Genomic DNA, 17,842 nt, shown 5'->3' on the forward strand with positions numbered 1-17,842 from the left:
ATTGAGGCTGATTGGGCAACAGTACCTGATGTTATACTTAAGTGATACAAACGTTTCAGATTATACAACATCAACAGTTTAAAATGACCGTACTCTATGCAATGGCTCAATCTTCACAGTTCAGTTTTTGTTTGCTTTATCCTGATTGTTTTAACGGTGGAATGCCATGACACAAAGGATCCATTCAGAACGCTCCCAGAGGAGTGCATCACCCCGCGTTAGAGAATGGCCCGCAGAAGAAGATATCACAGAACCGCTGCTGAAATCTCTTCCGAGTGGCTTCTTGTTCACACCACGTGGCTGCACTTTCCCGCCTGCCCTGTTACACAGGGCATGCATGCGTGCGTGTGAATGTTGAACTTCTTTCGCACCGTACGTAGGCAACCGTGCTAATCGGAGGTGCAGGTAATGTTTGTTGCACAACAGTCGCCAGACCGATAGCTATCATTTTCATGGCTGACATTTTGCCCAAATTAAGTGCAAAAACAAAGATAAAATGATGGGATTTTATGACAGAACAACCCATGGCATTCATCCCATCTAAATAAAAATTCTAATTCTGATCTCAGGATCTCAGCAGGGGCCAACTTGACAGTCAGATATCACAAACGAGTGAGTATAAACAAGACAAAGTACAGTAAAACCTTGGATTGCGAGCATAATTCGTTCCGGAAACGTGTTTGTAATCCAAAGCACTTGTATATCAAAGCACTCGTATATCAGTTGTGATCACGTGACGCTCGGCAGACAAAGCGGAAACACGTGCTACTCGTATTGCAAGACCTCGCTCGTTGATCAAATTAATATTATTTTAAAAAATTGCTCGTCTTGCAAAACACTCGCAGACCAAGTTACTCGCAATCCAAGGTTTTACTGTACAAATAAATTCCTGAATAGTATGGGGACAAATTGTTACATGCATCGAAATTACCAACACACAAGTGCCTCTCACAATACCAGCAGAAGGCCAGGCTTGTGCAAAGTTCGGTTTGCATGAACTGTTTACTCACCTGTGCTCTCATCATAACTTTAAACGACTTAAAAACTTCTCCCGGGGTGAGCTTTGGAATTTCCATGCCGACAATGACCTATGGAATCAATCAGCACACCACACCACACACGGCACTGTCAATCATCAACAGACGCTTTCGGCCGTTTGGGGATGCGAATGCACATTGACGTGCTCTCTCAACTGCTCTCGCATGACGTGGCTCCGGTCATGAACATATTCTATGTAAAACAAAAAAATTGGGGTTAATTTTTACTTCCGACGGTACAGCCCGCCCGGCATTGACTTGCGCAGTCAACCCAACAACACCTGGCTCCGTTCTGCGACCTCTTGCAAGCGAGCCTTTGGCACTTCACGTGGCCTCATGGTGCGCCTAGCCCGGCACAAGCGCCGTGGTGATGTCACCGTCACTTAATGGCGAAGGCAGCGGTTTGTTGTTGTTGTGGTTGATGATGTTACTTGCTCAAGGAAGGGCCTCTAAGAGGGTATTGGGCGTCACCCACACTTTACCCCACCATATGTGACCTGCTGATCGACTGTGGTGTAGTCTGCTGGGAGGACAGAGGTAGTGAGAGGGATTTAAGAAAATTTCTTCGTTGGCCCTTCTTTACAGCAGCACAAATATTATGTTATACTTCATACTATATATATGGATCCATTTATGTACTATGAAGAACGGGACATGCCTCAAACGTTGCTCATTATACAATTATGTAAAACAATATATACGTCCTTTTTTTCCTTTTAGGGCTTTATCTTTTTAAGAACGTGTTGAACGTTTGATATTTCCGGAAGCAGGTTATATACACAGTGACAAAGCACACGCAAAGCTGGTAGTGCAATGCCAGCTGCAATGAATCTAAAGGCCAGCTCAACGATGCAAATGTGCCCCGCCAGCGTCACGGAGGACAAAACAACGACAAAACATCAATCAAACAAGCGATTGAGACATTCAATTAATTCCTGCTCTGACACCAAATTGCTCAATTACATGAGCGGCTCCTTTCACCCCACGTTTAGCTCAAGTATGCCTGCGAAAATGAGAGCACGCGTCTCATATGACACAGCAGAACATGCAGTGCAGGCACACGCACGCATCGGGCCAGCGACAGGCGGGGTTATATGAGGTCAGTGCGCACGACCCACAATTCAGCAGATTCCCCAGCTCAAATCGCGGTTTAGGGTCGACTCAACTCATCATCCCACCGGGGTTGCTAAAATACAGTAGAGGTACCATCACCCAAACGATGGGCCACTTTGTTGATATATCATTTGTGGCCAGGTCGCTTCTGAAAAACAAGTTAATACCTAAGTAGGGTTTGCCTGGTAGGACGGGGATGGTTTAGTTTTATTTGTATGTGTGTGGGTGACTTGTTTACCGCTCCTGTACTTCGCACTCCTATCGTGTTTTTGTTGTGTTTGTTGTTGTAACGTTCTTACCCGCCCCGACTGGACATCCGTCAAAAAGAGCTTTATAGCTCAACAGATTCCTCCAGAATAAATATTCTGATTCTGATCTTGTAAGAAGTGTCAGCAGTGGTTATCGTGTGGAGAAACTCGCCCCTATCGTTTGAAACGTGGGATATCCAACCGCCAAACCCGAGCCAACAGCGGAAATGAGCGTCACACCCAGTGCTCGTTTGAACAACGAGACATTGTGACGTTAGTTAAAATTCAATAATCGACATCAGTAGGTTCCAATTCAAACGAATGCACGGTGGCGCTCTCCTCTTCCCAACAACCCTAAATTCCTCCTTCCTGTAGCAGATGGGATTCAATCCAGAAGACTCATTTTATCAACCCTGGATTGGTGTATGGCTGAGTTGACTCCTGACTGGGATATGAACTTACAATCTTCTGATTGTGAACCGTACGCTCTAACAACTGCACTACCCAGCCAGATCTGCAATCATCATCATCGGCTGATGTAGATGCAGAGCAACGACTACAATTTCACATTCAGGTGGTCAAGCCCAGACAAGCACGTCAGGAGCAGCGGAGTGTATCATCATCGCTGTGACGTCTCCTTCGTATTTGTGAATCGGGCATTGCTTCGTTGTTGTACGGTCTGTTCTGGATGACCACAGTCGCGCACTATAAAGTTTTTAATTTTACATTTGTGCATCAGGCATCCGCGTCTGCCATGGTTTGTGCAGTGGATGCGGTTTACTGTGGACCGGTCTCCAGAGCAACAACACATCCTCAGCCATGATCAATTCATAATACGGAGAATACGGTATGAACACGAGCCATACCAAACACAGGTCCAGCTGCAAATGCAGCTCGGGTGCCGCGAGGCATCGAGTCACGGGTGCTCACGGCAGCGAACATCTGGGATGGCGAGGGCGGCCGGTGACTCGGCGGAGACCAAGTGTGGCAATACGGCAACGCCGACACCAACGCGGGCACTGCGTGACCAATCCCGAGGCATCTACGTGGCCGCCTAACGGAGAGCACGGCTGCGAGGCGCTGCCTTGAGAGATGACCGACCTTGCCCTTCATGTCCTTGCTGAGGAACTGCACGAGGTCCAGGTAGGCCTCGCTGGACACGTCGCTGATGCGGATTTTGGCGCCCGCCGCTTCCAGGACGACGAAGACGTCCGAGACGAAGTCGCGGTGAGCGTGCTTCATCATCAAGTTGCCGGCCCAGCCGCCGGCCTGGTGGAAATGACGTCAGGTCAAAGTGTGTCTCCCGTGTCTCAGGTCCGTGTCTCAGACCCATGTCTCTCGTGTCTTACGTGCCTCCCGAGTCTCAGACCCAACGTACAGTTATAGTGTCTATCTTGTCTCCCGTGTCTCAGACTCAACCGTACGGTTATTGTGTCTCTTGTATCTCCCGTGTTTCAGACTCAACCGTACAGTTATCATCTCTCCTATGTCTCAGACCCAATGTATGGTCATCTTGTCTTTCGTGTCTCAGATCCAACCGTACGGTTATCTCCCCGTGTCAGAAACGACAAAGCAGCGTCGATGTTGCGCAGCTCACGTTTCGCACAGACTGATTGGCCACTTTGCTCAGGTGGTCGGCGGCGGCTGCGAAGGACTCCGATTGGTCGGCATGCTCCCTCAGGGAGCCAATCAGCTTGTTGAGGCTCACGGATGAGCCCACCCTCAGGCCCGTGGCTTCGAGAGACACGGCGAACAGCTCGGCCACACCCTTCACATCGACGTACGCCTGGAAGGGTCCGTCCGTCTTGTAGACGCCTGTCACACGTGCGGAGATGTAAAGCAGCGGTGGCGCTCGGCATTAGCACGCCCGGCAAAAGCTTAGCGCCCCGAGAGGCAAATAAGGGTCCCAGGATCCATGAGCAAAAAAAAAAGATGCACCAAAAATCTGCTAGAATTCAGATCCTAATAAACATAACCGTTTTAATCGAAGGTGCGGGGGAAGGATCAACAAACTAAACACAAAAAGTAATTCTAAAGAAATTAGTTTTCAATTTAGATTTAAAAGTGCATAGCTCCCAGTGTTTTTCTAATATCGGAAGGAAGAGCATTCCAGACGGCCGCATAAGCGCAAATATGCGGTATGATATAGGATTATCATGGATAGGCGATACCTTGTCCTCTAGTGCCGGTGCCCTGCGCCGGTTATCCCTACTCCAAGGCAGCCTGGCAGCTTTCGGTAAAATATCAAACCAGAAATTATAAACTATTAAGTATTTTTATTTTACCAGGTAAGGCCCACTGAGCTGTACAGCTCTTTTTCAGAAGCGACCTTGCCACAAATGATAGCTCAACGAAGTGGTTTATCCACGTGGAAATTTATAGAAAAATTTATATACTCTCAACGGCATGTTTATAAACGTGGAGGGAAAAACAAGTGGACTCAGAGAAAAATCCACACGTCTGCGGGGAGAGAGACATGCAAACTCAAAATATACAGCAGGTGTCAGGGTCGGAATTGAACCCACGACCTCCTGTATACCAGGCGAGGTAGTTAACATCTTGCCACTGCGCCGGTCGTAATCCATCCCTTCCCCCTCCCTCGGCCCTCACCCTTGCTCGTGTCTCCCCGCACCAGCTTCACGCTCTGCCCGCTCAGCCGCTCCACAGCGACGAGCAGCTCCGTGAGCGAGGTGGGGCGGAACCACTTGATGTCGGCAGCCGCGAAGAGATGAGTGGGGCCGGCGGCGGCGGCGGCCGTCGCTTCGCCTGAGGAGCACGAGTGATCGCCTCTGCACGGCCGCCCATTCTTGGGGCAGAACTTGAGGTCCTGCCCGAGAGGGGGAGACAGAGAGAGAGAGACACGCGGTGTGGACAAGTGGCGGCGAGAGCGGTGAATTCAGGCTCGGAATCTTTTCTTAGCTTTCTCCTGGAGGAATCCGGTGAGCTGTGAAGCCCTTTTTTTAACAGATGCACCAGCAGGGGCAGGCCAGCACGTTTGAACAACAAAGAAATAACAAAAAAACAAAGATGGGAGTGCAAAGGTGGAGAAAAGGTGAGCAAGTTTCACCTGAGGACGGCTGCTTGCGTTGTGGCCGAAACGTCGTGAGAATTATTTTATGTTTTATTTTTATTATTTTATTACTTCCCTTCTACGTGACTTTACCGAAAGAACCAAGAAGATGAATCCCTGCAGTCACGAAAGCTTTAAATCGAAATTTAAGCATAAAGTACATAAGTACAAATTGCACACGCGTGCCATGAGGCAAAGCTGAGGGAGGGAACGGATGCCCCTCGATGGTGAAAAATGTGGCCGGGTGGCGCTGTGGTTTGCTCTGAGCTCAGAGCTGGGGCGAGGGTCGATTCAGGCTATCTCAAAGTAAAAATTATTTCCTGTGGTCGTTCAATTTCACGTTTAGAGCCCTGAGCCAGCATTGGAAAATCAACATCCCTATGGCGGGAGATAAGAAAGCGCTTGGGCGTGCAGGAAAGTGGATAGAAAAATTATTTTATTGCTTGAAAGGATTTCGAAAAAAGAAAAACAACAAAAACGTATGAAACATTTCAGTAGTCGTTCTATGATATCTCCATCTGCAGGCCGATCTCTAAAACATCCACTGCCGTGTAAGCATTCTACGAGGATGCATCATCTCCTGACATGATGCCATGAGCACAATTCAAATAAATATTGGCAAAGGACAGAGAATATTTTAACACGTATCTCCATGCAAAATTAGATTTTTCCAGATTGAATAAAAAAAATATCTCTTTTACTTATTTCAACCTATCCCTGGTCTGAGGGCTAACAATATTAATGAAACGAAATGACTGACACATGGAGAACCACGGTTTTATTACTTTCTGGAGCATCTTCTAACCCGGAGAATTTGATAAGCTCTGGAAGGGATGGGACCAAAGTTCTTCAAGCATGAAGGAGCGATGTCTAGTCCTAGGCTGAGTGAGCCCTATTAAACTGCCTGAGAGAGTCATCTAAAACACGTCCAATGATTTACCAACACAAAGCCTGTAATGGAAAACAAGGCACAAATCAGCACTAATGTCAGCGCTAATGTCAGCGCTTATGACCGCTAATGGTTAGTTAATGAGTGATGAACGTGCGACATAACGTAATAATGTCCTCGGTAAATACAAGATGCACGTGACTCAAGTCAGCAGGCAATCGATGGCAGAGCCATAAACGCAGCCGGTACATCTTGCCACATGCCACAGCTGTTATTATTTACATCTGCGTGCGTTCGAACACGATAAGGTGCTCTATGGAAAATATTGGCAGTGGGAGATCCAGCGCGCATGTCATGATGTTTATACGACATGGTGAAAGTAGTGAAAATTAATATCGGCGAAAATAAACTACTTGCGGCGGCAACAGGAACTGGATGCACGCAGCGTCTGAACGCGACCGCGTCTCAAAGCACCGCACAAACATGGGGTGAGTTCACGTCACGAGGGCAGCATGGTTCAGGGACAGTCAGCCAGGCAAAGGGGAAGGTCTTGTGACTGGATTTTGAAGAGGGGGATGAAGGCACGAAGCATGGACGGCCACGCAGCCTGGAGTTTTAGGCCTGACGCCAATAGCAGCGAATAAGCGACTTCTCATTCGGGCGAGGTTGACTCTGGATGAAAACAGAAGGCGTTGGTTACTGCGGCAGAACGAATGGGTTGATGGGGTGTAGTGTGGAGGAGAGAGTCGCAGAGGAGAGGGGCGGCCAGGAGCGGGTCCTTGGAAGTTCTTGAAGGGCGGGGAGGGCGATCGTGCAGTTGGTAGAGGATTGAATTGGGAGCCAGTGGAGAGATCTGAGGAATTTGCGTGAAGTGAACTCATTTTTGACAGCAGGTGAGAGCCAAGGTGCAAATGACGAAAGGATATTGTATCGGATGAAACGCGCCATATTCTCTCGATTATAAAACATCCTTGCCCCCCCCCACCCCCACCATGTATTTTAAGGAAAAAATGTGGGGCTGAAGCCTTATGATCGGGAGAACACTCTGTTCTTCAGGAAGATGGCTCTCCAAAGTACGGGCGGACCCCCAGACCTACGAACTGATTGGGTTCCTGTACGACGGTTGCAAGTCGAGCCGTGGCCTGTATCGTATTCTCCCGATTATAAAGCAAGATTTAAATTTCAAATTTAAAGCTTTCGTGACTGCAGGGATTCATCTTCTTGGTTCTTTCGGTAAAGTCAAGTAGAAGGGAAATAATAAAATAATAAAAATAAAACATAATAAGATTTTTTTCTTTTTTTTTCAAGACGACCACGAATTTCTGGAGCGCCTTCTAACCCGGAGAATTTGGTAAGCCCTGTACGGGATGGGACCAAAGTTCTTCAACGCAATGAAATCAGTGTTCCATGTCAGGCATAGGCTTCGTATTACAGGTAGGAACAACAGGTTCCACACTGTCCACCAGGGATTATTTGTCTGTCTGTTGTGCATATTTGTCTGTCGTGCACGAATGCACTGTCCAACCAAGTTCCTACCTGCCCACTCCGAAGGAACGTGTTAAATGGGGCAGGCAGTTCTGTGTCGGGAGGGGAGAAGAGCGCTTCTGTAATTGAGACCTGCGATAGCTCCTGCTGCCTCACTTTAGTAAAATATTTAAAAGATTTATTTTTGTAATATACTCTACATTATGTGATTTGTTGTCATTTTTTCTGAACATCTGTGAAAACTACTGGACATCGGATTCCTCCAGTGTCAATAAATAGTTAGATTCTGTATTTCTTTTTATTTCAACATTCTTGCGACCTGCTATGTACGTTACGTTTGCCAGGGCACCGATGATTTTGTTGATGAAACCCGATTCAAGACCTTCTCAGCTCACAGGGTACTTCCAAATAAACTGCACTGAATTGCAACGCCTGCTCTGCCCCCGAATAAGGAGCGATGCACCGATTGGCCAGTTCTTTATCTCACCACGCGATCAGCGAGAGCAAGGTGGAAAACTATTTGGGAGAAACGGGTTTTCTCCTGCGCCGCTTTGGCACGGCAGGGTTTGCTCTTACCTCGATGTCAAGGCAGGATGGGCTCAATGGGGCTTTCCCATCTTTCGCAAACGACTTCATCGCATCCAGGATCGGGCGATAACCTGAAAGACAAAAGGGGTTTTAGTTTTGTACGTTTCTCGATTGAGAAATTAAAACGAAAGGGCGATAAAACACGGGATGAACAGTGCGCATCTCGAACTAAACCATTTTCCTTGTTTTTACCAGGTAAGGCCCACTGAGCTATGTAGCTCTTTTTCAAAAGTAACTTGGCCACAAAAGATAGCTCAACAAAGTGGCTTATCATGTGCACATTTATAGCAACCCAATATTCTAAACGCGTGTTTCCAAGTGTGGACGGAAAAAACGGAGGGCCCAGCGAAGAAATCCACACGACCACGGGGAGAGAGAGACACGCAAACTCCAAATATGCAGGCGTCAGGGTCGGGATCGAACCCACTATGTTCTGCATATCAGACGAGGTAATTCAAATCTCGCCACCGTGGCACCCAGCAGTACTTTCTCCCAGTGATACTTGTGGGTTTGTGGGCAACAATATAAAATTGCATCACACTCTTTTATTTGTTTTGAAAATCAGGCCTAGACATTGGATGCACAATGCACGCACACTAACCTGTGCAGCGACAAATGTTCCCATCAAACACGTCCTCCACCTCCTGCTGACTGGGGGCCGGATTGCTGGCGAGCAGACTATGGGTTCATGACACGGAGGAGACGGGACACAGCCAGCTTGAGTGTGTGTGTGTGTACGGGGATGCGTGCGTGCGTGCGTGTGTGCGTGTGAGTGGGGTTGGGTAGTGTACTGGTTTGCGTGCTGCGCAATGAACTTGGCGACCCGAGTTAGTTCGATAACACGCTCACGGCTAACACTAGTGACGATTATTTGAACCAGTCCTGGGCCTCCCCTAGATCGACTCAACCTCAAATTAGTACCTTGTGTGGTGTGTAAACATTGCCACTTGGGAGACAAAGGCGGCCGGGCGTGGTGATGGCCACCCACCCCCTCGAGTGCCGTGCCAGCTTTCATAGGTGCTCGCTAACAACACTTGCCTCAATAGTCTGTTTAAGGCTAAAAGGGGGTGTTTATATTTGTGTTTTGTGAGCGCTAATATCGACGTTAGTTCACTTTACGAAGCAGGCGACAATTCTCGTAACAATATTCATCAATTAGACTGAACATTCTGAATTCCTAAATCTTGTCCTGATGATGATTATTGATGTAATTGCAAACAAAATGTTGTATCCAATCGATAAATGTGATTGTGCATATTATTCTTTGACTCATAATAATAATAATAATTGGCGTGTTAAACACTTGTATACTGTACGTGATCATTTATTTTGTTTTGCTGTACAGGTAGTCCCCGAGTTACGACGGTCCGACTTACGATATTTCGATCTTACGATGGCGATAGCGATATGACAAAATTGTAAAATAATCTTGGTGAGTACAGTACAATATGATACGTAACGATACGTTCAATGCATGTATGATACGTAGCTTTAGCGATTTCATTTTAGGGTTACCACGATACGATACGTTCAATGCATGTTAAAAGTTTTTATAGCAGATAGGATTGTTTCCTGAAAAAACTTTCTATTCAATTGCAGTTCATATAAGCAGGCTAAGAATTTACCTTGGTTTTTTTTACTTTAAATTTTACTGTGCAATACTGTATTGCAATTAATAAAGACATACAGTATATAGTTTATACAGTACGGTACTGTAATTTGCTCTGTTTTGCTAAATTATCACCATTCTATAAGACTCCTGGGTAGGCGAGGCCATTTTGGACTTACGATGGAGGTCGTGGTAACGCATCTCCATCGTAATTAGAGGACTGCCTGTATTTGGTAGAGAATGTGCCTTACATTTTGCCTTTTTTTTTAACTAATCATAACATTGGCTGTCAAAACCTACGTGTTTTAAGTGTGACCAATTGTTTCATTCAGTTGACTCCAATGCACGAGCGCCCGGTGCGGGAGCCTCACCTGTACATCTGCATGACGAAGCCGGGGCTGCAGTAGCCACACTGAATGCCATGGTGTTCCACCAGCCTCTGCTGCACGGGGTGAAGGCCGCGCGCACCACGCACCACCCCAACGCCCTCCACAGTGATCACGTGATGCCCGTCCAGAGAGCACAGTGGCGCCAGGCACTGCATGGGGAAGACAGCAGGCGGGAATCAAACTCAGGTGACGAGATTCATAGCACTGCGTGGTGAAAACGTCACCACCGGTGTTAGCCTGCTCTTTTCGACTAACACGACGGGATGTTTAACGGCCACCGTGAAGCAGTCGACGTGTATTTCGTGGCTAATACAGATGGAGTATTAACCAGGGCAGCCGCCGGGCTCAAACCACGAATGGCTTCAACACGCGCAGAGATAGGCAGCGGGTGAGTAGGGCGAGCGAGTGGGTCCGTGCAAGGCGTGCACTCAAAGCGCTTGCCACAGATGAAGCACAAATACCTTGCTGATCTCATCGAGGACCATAAACCGTCAAGCGAACTCCGGTCATCCTCGCAGCAGCAGCAGCAGCAACGGCTTTTGTCTAGCCATCGAACAAAGATGGTCAGCGCATCGCGTGCTTTCCAATGCCCTTCCACGGCCGTCTGGAACACTCTTCCATCCGATATCAGGAAGCCACTGGAACGCTGCACTTTTAAAATCCAGACTGAAAAGTATTTCTATAGAACTGCTTTTTACGTTGAGATTGTTTTGATTTAAAGCTTTCGTGACTGCAGGAATTCATATTCTTGGTTCTTTCGGTAAAGTCACGTAGAAGGGAAATAATGAAATAATAAAAATATAAAACAATAAAAATTCTCACAACGTTTTGACTGCAACACAAGCAATCATCATCAGGTGTGAAATCCACAGCAAGAAAATGTTCTTGCTGTGGATTTCACACCTGATGATGATTGCTTGTGTTGCAGTCGAAACGTCGTGAGAATTTTTATTGTTTTATATTTTTATTATTTAATTATTTCCCTTCTACGTGACTTTACCGAAAGTACCACGAATATGTTGAGATTGTTGTCCGTCCTCCGCACCTTCGATGCGCGCGGTTGGCTAAGTACTGTGCAAAAGAGGTTCCACATAAATACAGTATATACGTACGGAATTGATGGACTCGGTGAGCACTTTGTCAGGCTGCAGGGGATCCGCGTACTGCACGGTGACGATGCAGCAGCCGCAGCCTCCCTCATGGCACATCACCTTGGTGCCGCTCAAACGCAGCGTTCCGCGCAGGAACTCGCTCAGCGTAGTGCGCGGGTCCGGGTTTTCCACTGCGAGGCAAGGATGAGGATTTGCATGACACTGTGCAGGATTCCCCCGTTATTTACAGAGGTGGCAACCGCACCGCGCGCCTTCAGATGCGCTTCTACAGCCGTCCAGAAAGGCTCTTCCTTCCGATATCAGGAAGCCACTGAAGCTATACACTTTTAAATCTAGATGGAAAATGTATTTCTTAAGAACTGATTTTTGTGTTTAGCTTGTTGTCCTTCCCTGCACCTCTGATTAGCACGATTCGCGACGCACGGTGCGAAAGAAGTTCAACATACAGTACATACATCCATGCAACTTTCTATCCGCGATTTTGGCTATCCGCGAATCGCATCTGGAACTCCACACGGCTGCATTGAGAAAGAGAGAGAGAAGGAAAGTGAAGACATAAAGCGATGAGAGAGAATGTGATGCGAAAAAGTTATGAGATTAAGTAATGAGAGGGATAGAGAGAGAGGGAGAGAACTTCTCGAAGCTTTCGAAGGCATCTGCAGACGTTGTGTGTACGATATTTGTGGGCCAATATCATTATCCACAAAATGTGATGTTCACGAGCATTTTCGGAACGTATCCCTCGCGAATAACGAGGGAACACTGTACCGTATATTGCATTTGCTTAAATGCCTTGGAAACTCAAGCGGCACCTTACATCATGTCTCATCACGCAAGTTCAATTTTAATGTGCATTTTAATCGAAGGACTGTCTGTTGCCTTGGTGTGGTCTGGCACTGCTTTTGTTGTTGTTTTGCTGTCTTCCCCTAGCCTGAATTTGGTCTTGAAAAATCTACAGGAATTTTTGTACTCATACAATTTGCATGTTTTTATATTATTTGTTGTCATAACTTGCAAACATCCGTGAAAAAGAGCTTCATGGCTCATCGGATTCCTCCAGTCTAAATAAAGATTCTGATTCTAATCCCAATCAATTCCGATGCTCTGCTGCAGTTTAGCCAAGGGCACCTCCAGTGGCAGCCATCCCTGCTGTGCTGCCATAAGGTGTACACAGCACCAGTCTGCAAGTGGACATTAGTCTGCAAGTAGGGGGAGATGTTGCTGTTAGTTTTCTCAACCAAGTAAAAACTATGCTGAAAACATTTATCTTCTACCGGTTTGCAAGAAATTCTGCCGTGTTTTCTTGAATATTAAATGCAACGTACTCATTTAAGCGGTCGCTTTACCACAGCTTAACCGGGGAATGTACTGCCTCCTGCAAATAGCAGACCGTTTGCGTCCAGGTGTTTGCGCCATTCAGACAGCTACGACCAGTGCGGGAACGAATGCGGGGGAAGAAAGGTTGAGATTTGACCTCGGCTCGAGACGGAAACGCTGCACTGCATGAGCACGTGTGCGGCGTTGGCTGATGAAGGATCCAACCTAAAAACGGAGTTCGTGCTTGTGAAGTCAACTGACCTGTGTAGTCCTTCCCATTGACGGTCAAGTGCAGAGCTGCAGGTCCCGATGTCCCTTGGGACGACGCAGGCGGCGACGGGGGCATGGCGGACGAATTCTCCCCACCTGAAAAAAACTTGAACAGAAAATCCATTTTTTTTATCGGCAAACAAAAAAAAACGTTTAAACCGCACAAACGTTTAAAATGCCCCCTTCGAAGGCGGAAAAGCACTGAGCATCGAGCGTAACTGCTTGCACCACCCCACGAGTAGCTTAAGATGGCAATCAACAAGACGGGCGGCTCCCGTAGAGTTTTTAAGGAAAGCTTTTTGCAATCTCCATTGCTGACGCAAGCACGGTTAAAAAGTCACTCGAGGACACCACGTGCCTCCGCATGAAGCCAGTAAAACAATAAGACTTACAGCTATGAATACAAGAGACGGATTCACACGATTAGCTGACAACTCGCGGAACAGACGGTCGCATGCTTAGCAGAGAACTGGCGGAGCAGGCGAAACACTGCCGAGCACTGACTGTACAGTGAAGATTGCAAGCTTCAGTGACTTTGTTCTTTGACCCAAATTTACAACCGGGGGTGGTCTCTTTTTCAATGCATGTTGAGCAACGAGCACATAACCTTGTTTGTGCCATATTTCCCACTTAGTAAATGAGATTATTCTGCAGCATTCCGTAATGCACTGCAGATGTGTTCACCATGCAATGCTTGAAACATATCTGTGGAAATAATGAGAGATACCCATCATAATGGGAAAAACAGCACGGCGCAGGAAAAACCATAAGATTTAAACAGCACACAGTAACATTGTACAGAAAGCGCACAGGGCTTTGTGCATTATGCAAAAAAATAAACATCAGCAGTTCCTAAAGAACTGCATTGTGGTCCCCTTGTCTGATGTCACTATCAAAACAAATTTGAGCGACAAAGTATGCCTCTGGAAACCATGCCAAGTGGATATGCTTCTCAGAGGCAGACTTGCAGCAGTGAGCATTGGTGACTATACGATACGGATGAGTCAAAATAAGAACAAAACCGGTCTACAGTTGTCCGTCTCTATATCACTGCTGCTGCTGTCAGTCGGTCACATTTACTACATTTTATTTTGATAAGTAAAATCAAATTGATACAATTTAATTAAATTAACAAAAGGTGACCGCAATGCATTTCTTTAGGATCGTTTTTGCATAATGCACAACGGTTGAGTCCTTTGTGTACAGGCCTTTGTGTCACTCTTGGATACAACTGCTACCGCCACCACATATTAGAGGCGTATATAGAAATTACTGCAGAAATTCCATACATTTCAGGGCCGTAGCTCTGTTAAAAAAATCTATTCTGTTTTGTGTCATTTTTACAGAATCGACGGTATTATTTTCTTGGGTTTTTTTCTTCCTCCGTGTTCGGAAATTTATAGCAGCAGCCAAAAACTCTGAACATGGACCTGGAGAAAAATCGACGCGACCACGGGGAGAACATGCAAACTCCAAATATACAGTCGGCGTCAGGGTCGGAATTTAACCCACGACCTCCTGTATACCAGGAGGTAGTTAACATCTCGCCACCATGGAAACCCGACTGCAAAACATACGGGATCTCACTAAATAAAGTGATGAGGAGTTTAGGCATTGAAAGTATTAACTACTATGACCTTTTGACCTGACTGGATGTTTGAGTCCATATTGTGTGTGTGTGGAAGGAAGTTAAAACAATGCTTAAAATCGATGTACATAGGACTTAAATTTGCTTGTTCTGGGCGCTGCGGTGATGTTTACTCCCTCGCCTGGTATGCAGGAGGTCGTGGGTTCTCTCCCGGCCCTGATGCCTGCTGCTGTATATTTTGAGTTTGCATGTTCTCCCTACACATTTGGAAACATGCGTTAGGAGTATCTGGCTGCTATACATTTCCAAATGATAAGCCACTTCATTGAGTAATCATTTGTGGCCAGGTCGCTTCTGGAAAAAAATTGCTATATAACTCAGTGGGCCTTACCTGGTAAAATAAAATAGAGTTCAGTTTAAAATAGTTCATCACTTGGCCAACCTGTAACCAATCGTAAATGTGCCTAATGATTAAACATTATTTGGTGATGCTGCTGCATTGGCAAGTGGTGCACAGGTACAGTACTTCATTAGACACCAATTGCAAAAACAAAACTCAACACATTCGTCAACGACGCTGCCATCAATGAACGAATATACATTAAACTAAATACATACAATACATGCACGACGTTTCGGGCAATGGCTCATGGTCTTGTGCTGAAAAGGGGGCATTGCTCATATTGTGACCCATTCTACATTTCGCTTTTTGGAGGTGGGAAGGAGTGTTTTTGACGAATGTTGTTTTTTTCTTCTATTGGTGTCGAATGAAAGAAACCCTCTGTGCAGAGCACCAGTAAACCACCAGCACCACCCCAGTGCTCGATTACAGAATTGGCTTGCCCATATATCAATGGCCTACCACCAGAATCAATAGACTGTGTTGTTTGCTGTAGGCAAACTATAAATGGTACTCAGCGTTAAAATGCAAATATTGGCTAAAGAGCTAATGCACTATATATTGTCTATTAGTACGTGAGGCATACCAGTGTTGCTTTTGCAGGCTGGTAGCACCGCGGTGAGAATGCGTGGTTGTGAAAGTTGAGAATTAACATCCTGGCTGAAGGTCGACTCAGCCTCTCATGCCACCGAAGTAGGTTGAATCGAGTGCTTGTGTCTGTGTGTGTGGACACGTGCCCCCGTGTGTGTGTGTCTGTGTGTGTGGGCACGTGCCCCCGTGTGTGTGTGTGCAATTGTGGGGACTAATTGCACCCTTTCTGAAAAGTAAAAAAATTAACCCGTAAAAACAAAGTTTTTCACTATAAATCCTTTATATGCGTGGCGGCTAGAGTCCTCTCGTCCTCTGGCTTGAGATGGCTGCCACCTATGGGTCAGATGATTTCCTGCCACCATTAAGCAATTGGTAATTAAATATAAAAAAAAATTCCCTAAAATGTTGAAAATTTTCACGAAAATAAATTGTCACGTACAACGAGTCTGTGTGCAAAATGTCAGCTCGATTGGATCACGGGAAGTGGGTTAAAAAACGACCGAAAGATTTGCACGGTCCTAAGCGCGCAAACAAGCAAGTGAACTTATTATATAAGGATTTAAAAAGCAAGCCAGTATCAGGAATCTGGGTAAATGATTAAAACAAAAATCTCTATTCATGTTACTTTATTTTATGTTTAATTTACTGTACAGCAGAGGTGTGGACTCGAGTCATGTGACTTGGACTCGAGTCAGACTCGAGTCATGAATTTGATGACTTGCGACTCGACTTGGACTTGCATAACAATGACTTTGTCCCACCTATGAGATGTGGACTCGAGTCATGTGACTTGGACTCGAGTCAGACTCGAGTCATGAATTTGATGACTTGCGACTCGACTTGGACTTGCATAACAATGACTTTGTCCCACCTCTGCTGTACAGTATTAATTACAGCATTACATGCAAATGTAAATATGTATTCTTATTTATGAGTTTAACAATGCTTCCATGTTTTGTTATTGAACCGCAACACATATTATAACAGTGACCGTATGTGCATTTAACTACAGTTCACTAGAGTACAAGGGCTCCTCTACTGACGAACGAGTTAGGTTCCAAAAGTCTGTTCGTAAGTCGAATTATACCCCTGTGGATTCCAAATATGACGTAGGGCATGTACACCAAACACGGGGAATTACTTTAAAGGTTGTATAAGTTCCTTAGATGCCACTAGTGCTTCATGTTCTGTAGATGCCACCGGTTCTTCACGTTTTGCAGATGTAGATGACACTGGTTCTTCATGTTCTGAAGATGTAGATGACACTAGTTCTTAATGTTCTGTAGATGGCACCGGTTCTTCATGTTCTGCAAATGTAGATGCCACTGGTTCTTCACGTTCTGCAGAGTAGATGCAACTGGTTCTTAATGTTCTGTAGATGACACTGGTTGTTAATGTTTTGTAGATGTCACTGGTTCTTCATGTTCTGTAGATGTAGATGCCACTGGTTTTTCACGTTCTGCAGAGTAGATGCAACTGGTTCTTCATGTTCTGTAGATGCAACTGGTTCCTCATGTTCTGTAGATGACAGTGGTTCTTAATGTTCTGTAGATGACACTGGTTCTTCACGTTCTGCAGAGTAGATGGAACTGGTTCTTCATCTTCTGCAGATGTAAATGCCACCGCCGCAGCGGTTGAACTTACGACTCTTGTTCCAAACAGGCAACTGGACAAACGGGGACAGGTTTGTATCTCTGAAAGTGCGTATGTCGAATGTTCGTAAGTGGAAGAGTCTCTGTACTGTGTTCCGACTTACGATCGGGTCTCAGGAACGGAACCCCTTCCTAAGTCGATGACCGCCAGTACTGTACTGAAGGTCACGCGCAGAGCAGACGGAATCTGCCACCTTTGCCATTTTAAGACTAAACATTCTGTTTTTGGACAGACTATGATTGATAGCGTAACCATGCGACAGGGCTTGAGTTCCCACTCACCATGAATAACATTTTCTTGGTTCTTTCGGTAAAGTCACGTAGAAGGGAAATAATAAAATAATAAAAAAAATTTACAATTCAATTCTCACGACGTTTCGATTGCAACACAAGCAATCATCATCAGGTGTGAAAACCACAGCAAGAAATTTTGAGAAAAGTGGCGGTTTCAAATTTTATTGCTGTGGTTTTCACACCTGTTGAT

General features: G+C 45.8%; 1 protein-coding gene across 4 annotated transcripts in view; it reads right to left on the reverse strand.

Annotated features, from left to right (window-relative positions):
• Nucleotides 1–17,842, reverse strand: part of LOC144734835 (xanthine dehydrogenase-like) — an 89,522-nt gene that overhangs the window by 69,576 nt on the left and 2,104 nt on the right. The window contains exons 1-10 of one of the 4 annotated variants that reach the window (XM_078617239.1): nt 13,520–15,246; nt 13,119–13,233; nt 11,541–11,710; nt 10,411–10,577; nt 9,032–9,108; nt 8,419–8,501; nt 5,009–5,225; nt 3,996–4,213; nt 3,500–3,667; nt 1,011–1,088 (exon numbers count right to left, since the gene is read on the reverse strand). In XM_078617239.1, the coding sequence (XP_078473365.1) occupies nt 1,011–1,088; nt 3,500–3,667; nt 3,996–4,213; nt 5,009–5,225; nt 8,419–8,501; nt 9,032–9,108; nt 10,411–10,577; nt 11,541–11,710; nt 13,119–13,203 (1,263 nt within the window). In that variant the 5' untranslated portion in view covers nt 13,204–13,233; nt 13,520–15,246. Of the gene's footprint in view, nt 1–1,010; nt 1,089–3,499; nt 3,668–3,995; nt 4,214–5,008; nt 5,226–8,418; nt 8,502–9,031; nt 9,109–10,410; nt 10,578–10,889; nt 11,253–11,540; nt 11,711–13,118; nt 13,234–13,519; nt 15,247–17,842 lie in introns of those variants that run through there. The other 3 variants (XM_078617240.1, XM_078617238.1, XM_078617241.1) reach the window with 3 other exon arrangements.

The sequence above is a fragment of the Lampetra planeri genome, chromosome 53, assembly GCF_965212315.1.
Source record: "Lampetra planeri chromosome 53, kcLamPlan1.2.h2, whole genome shotgun sequence".
Lineage (NCBI taxonomy): Eukaryota > Metazoa > Chordata > Hyperoartia > Petromyzontiformes > Petromyzontidae > Lampetra > Lampetra planeri.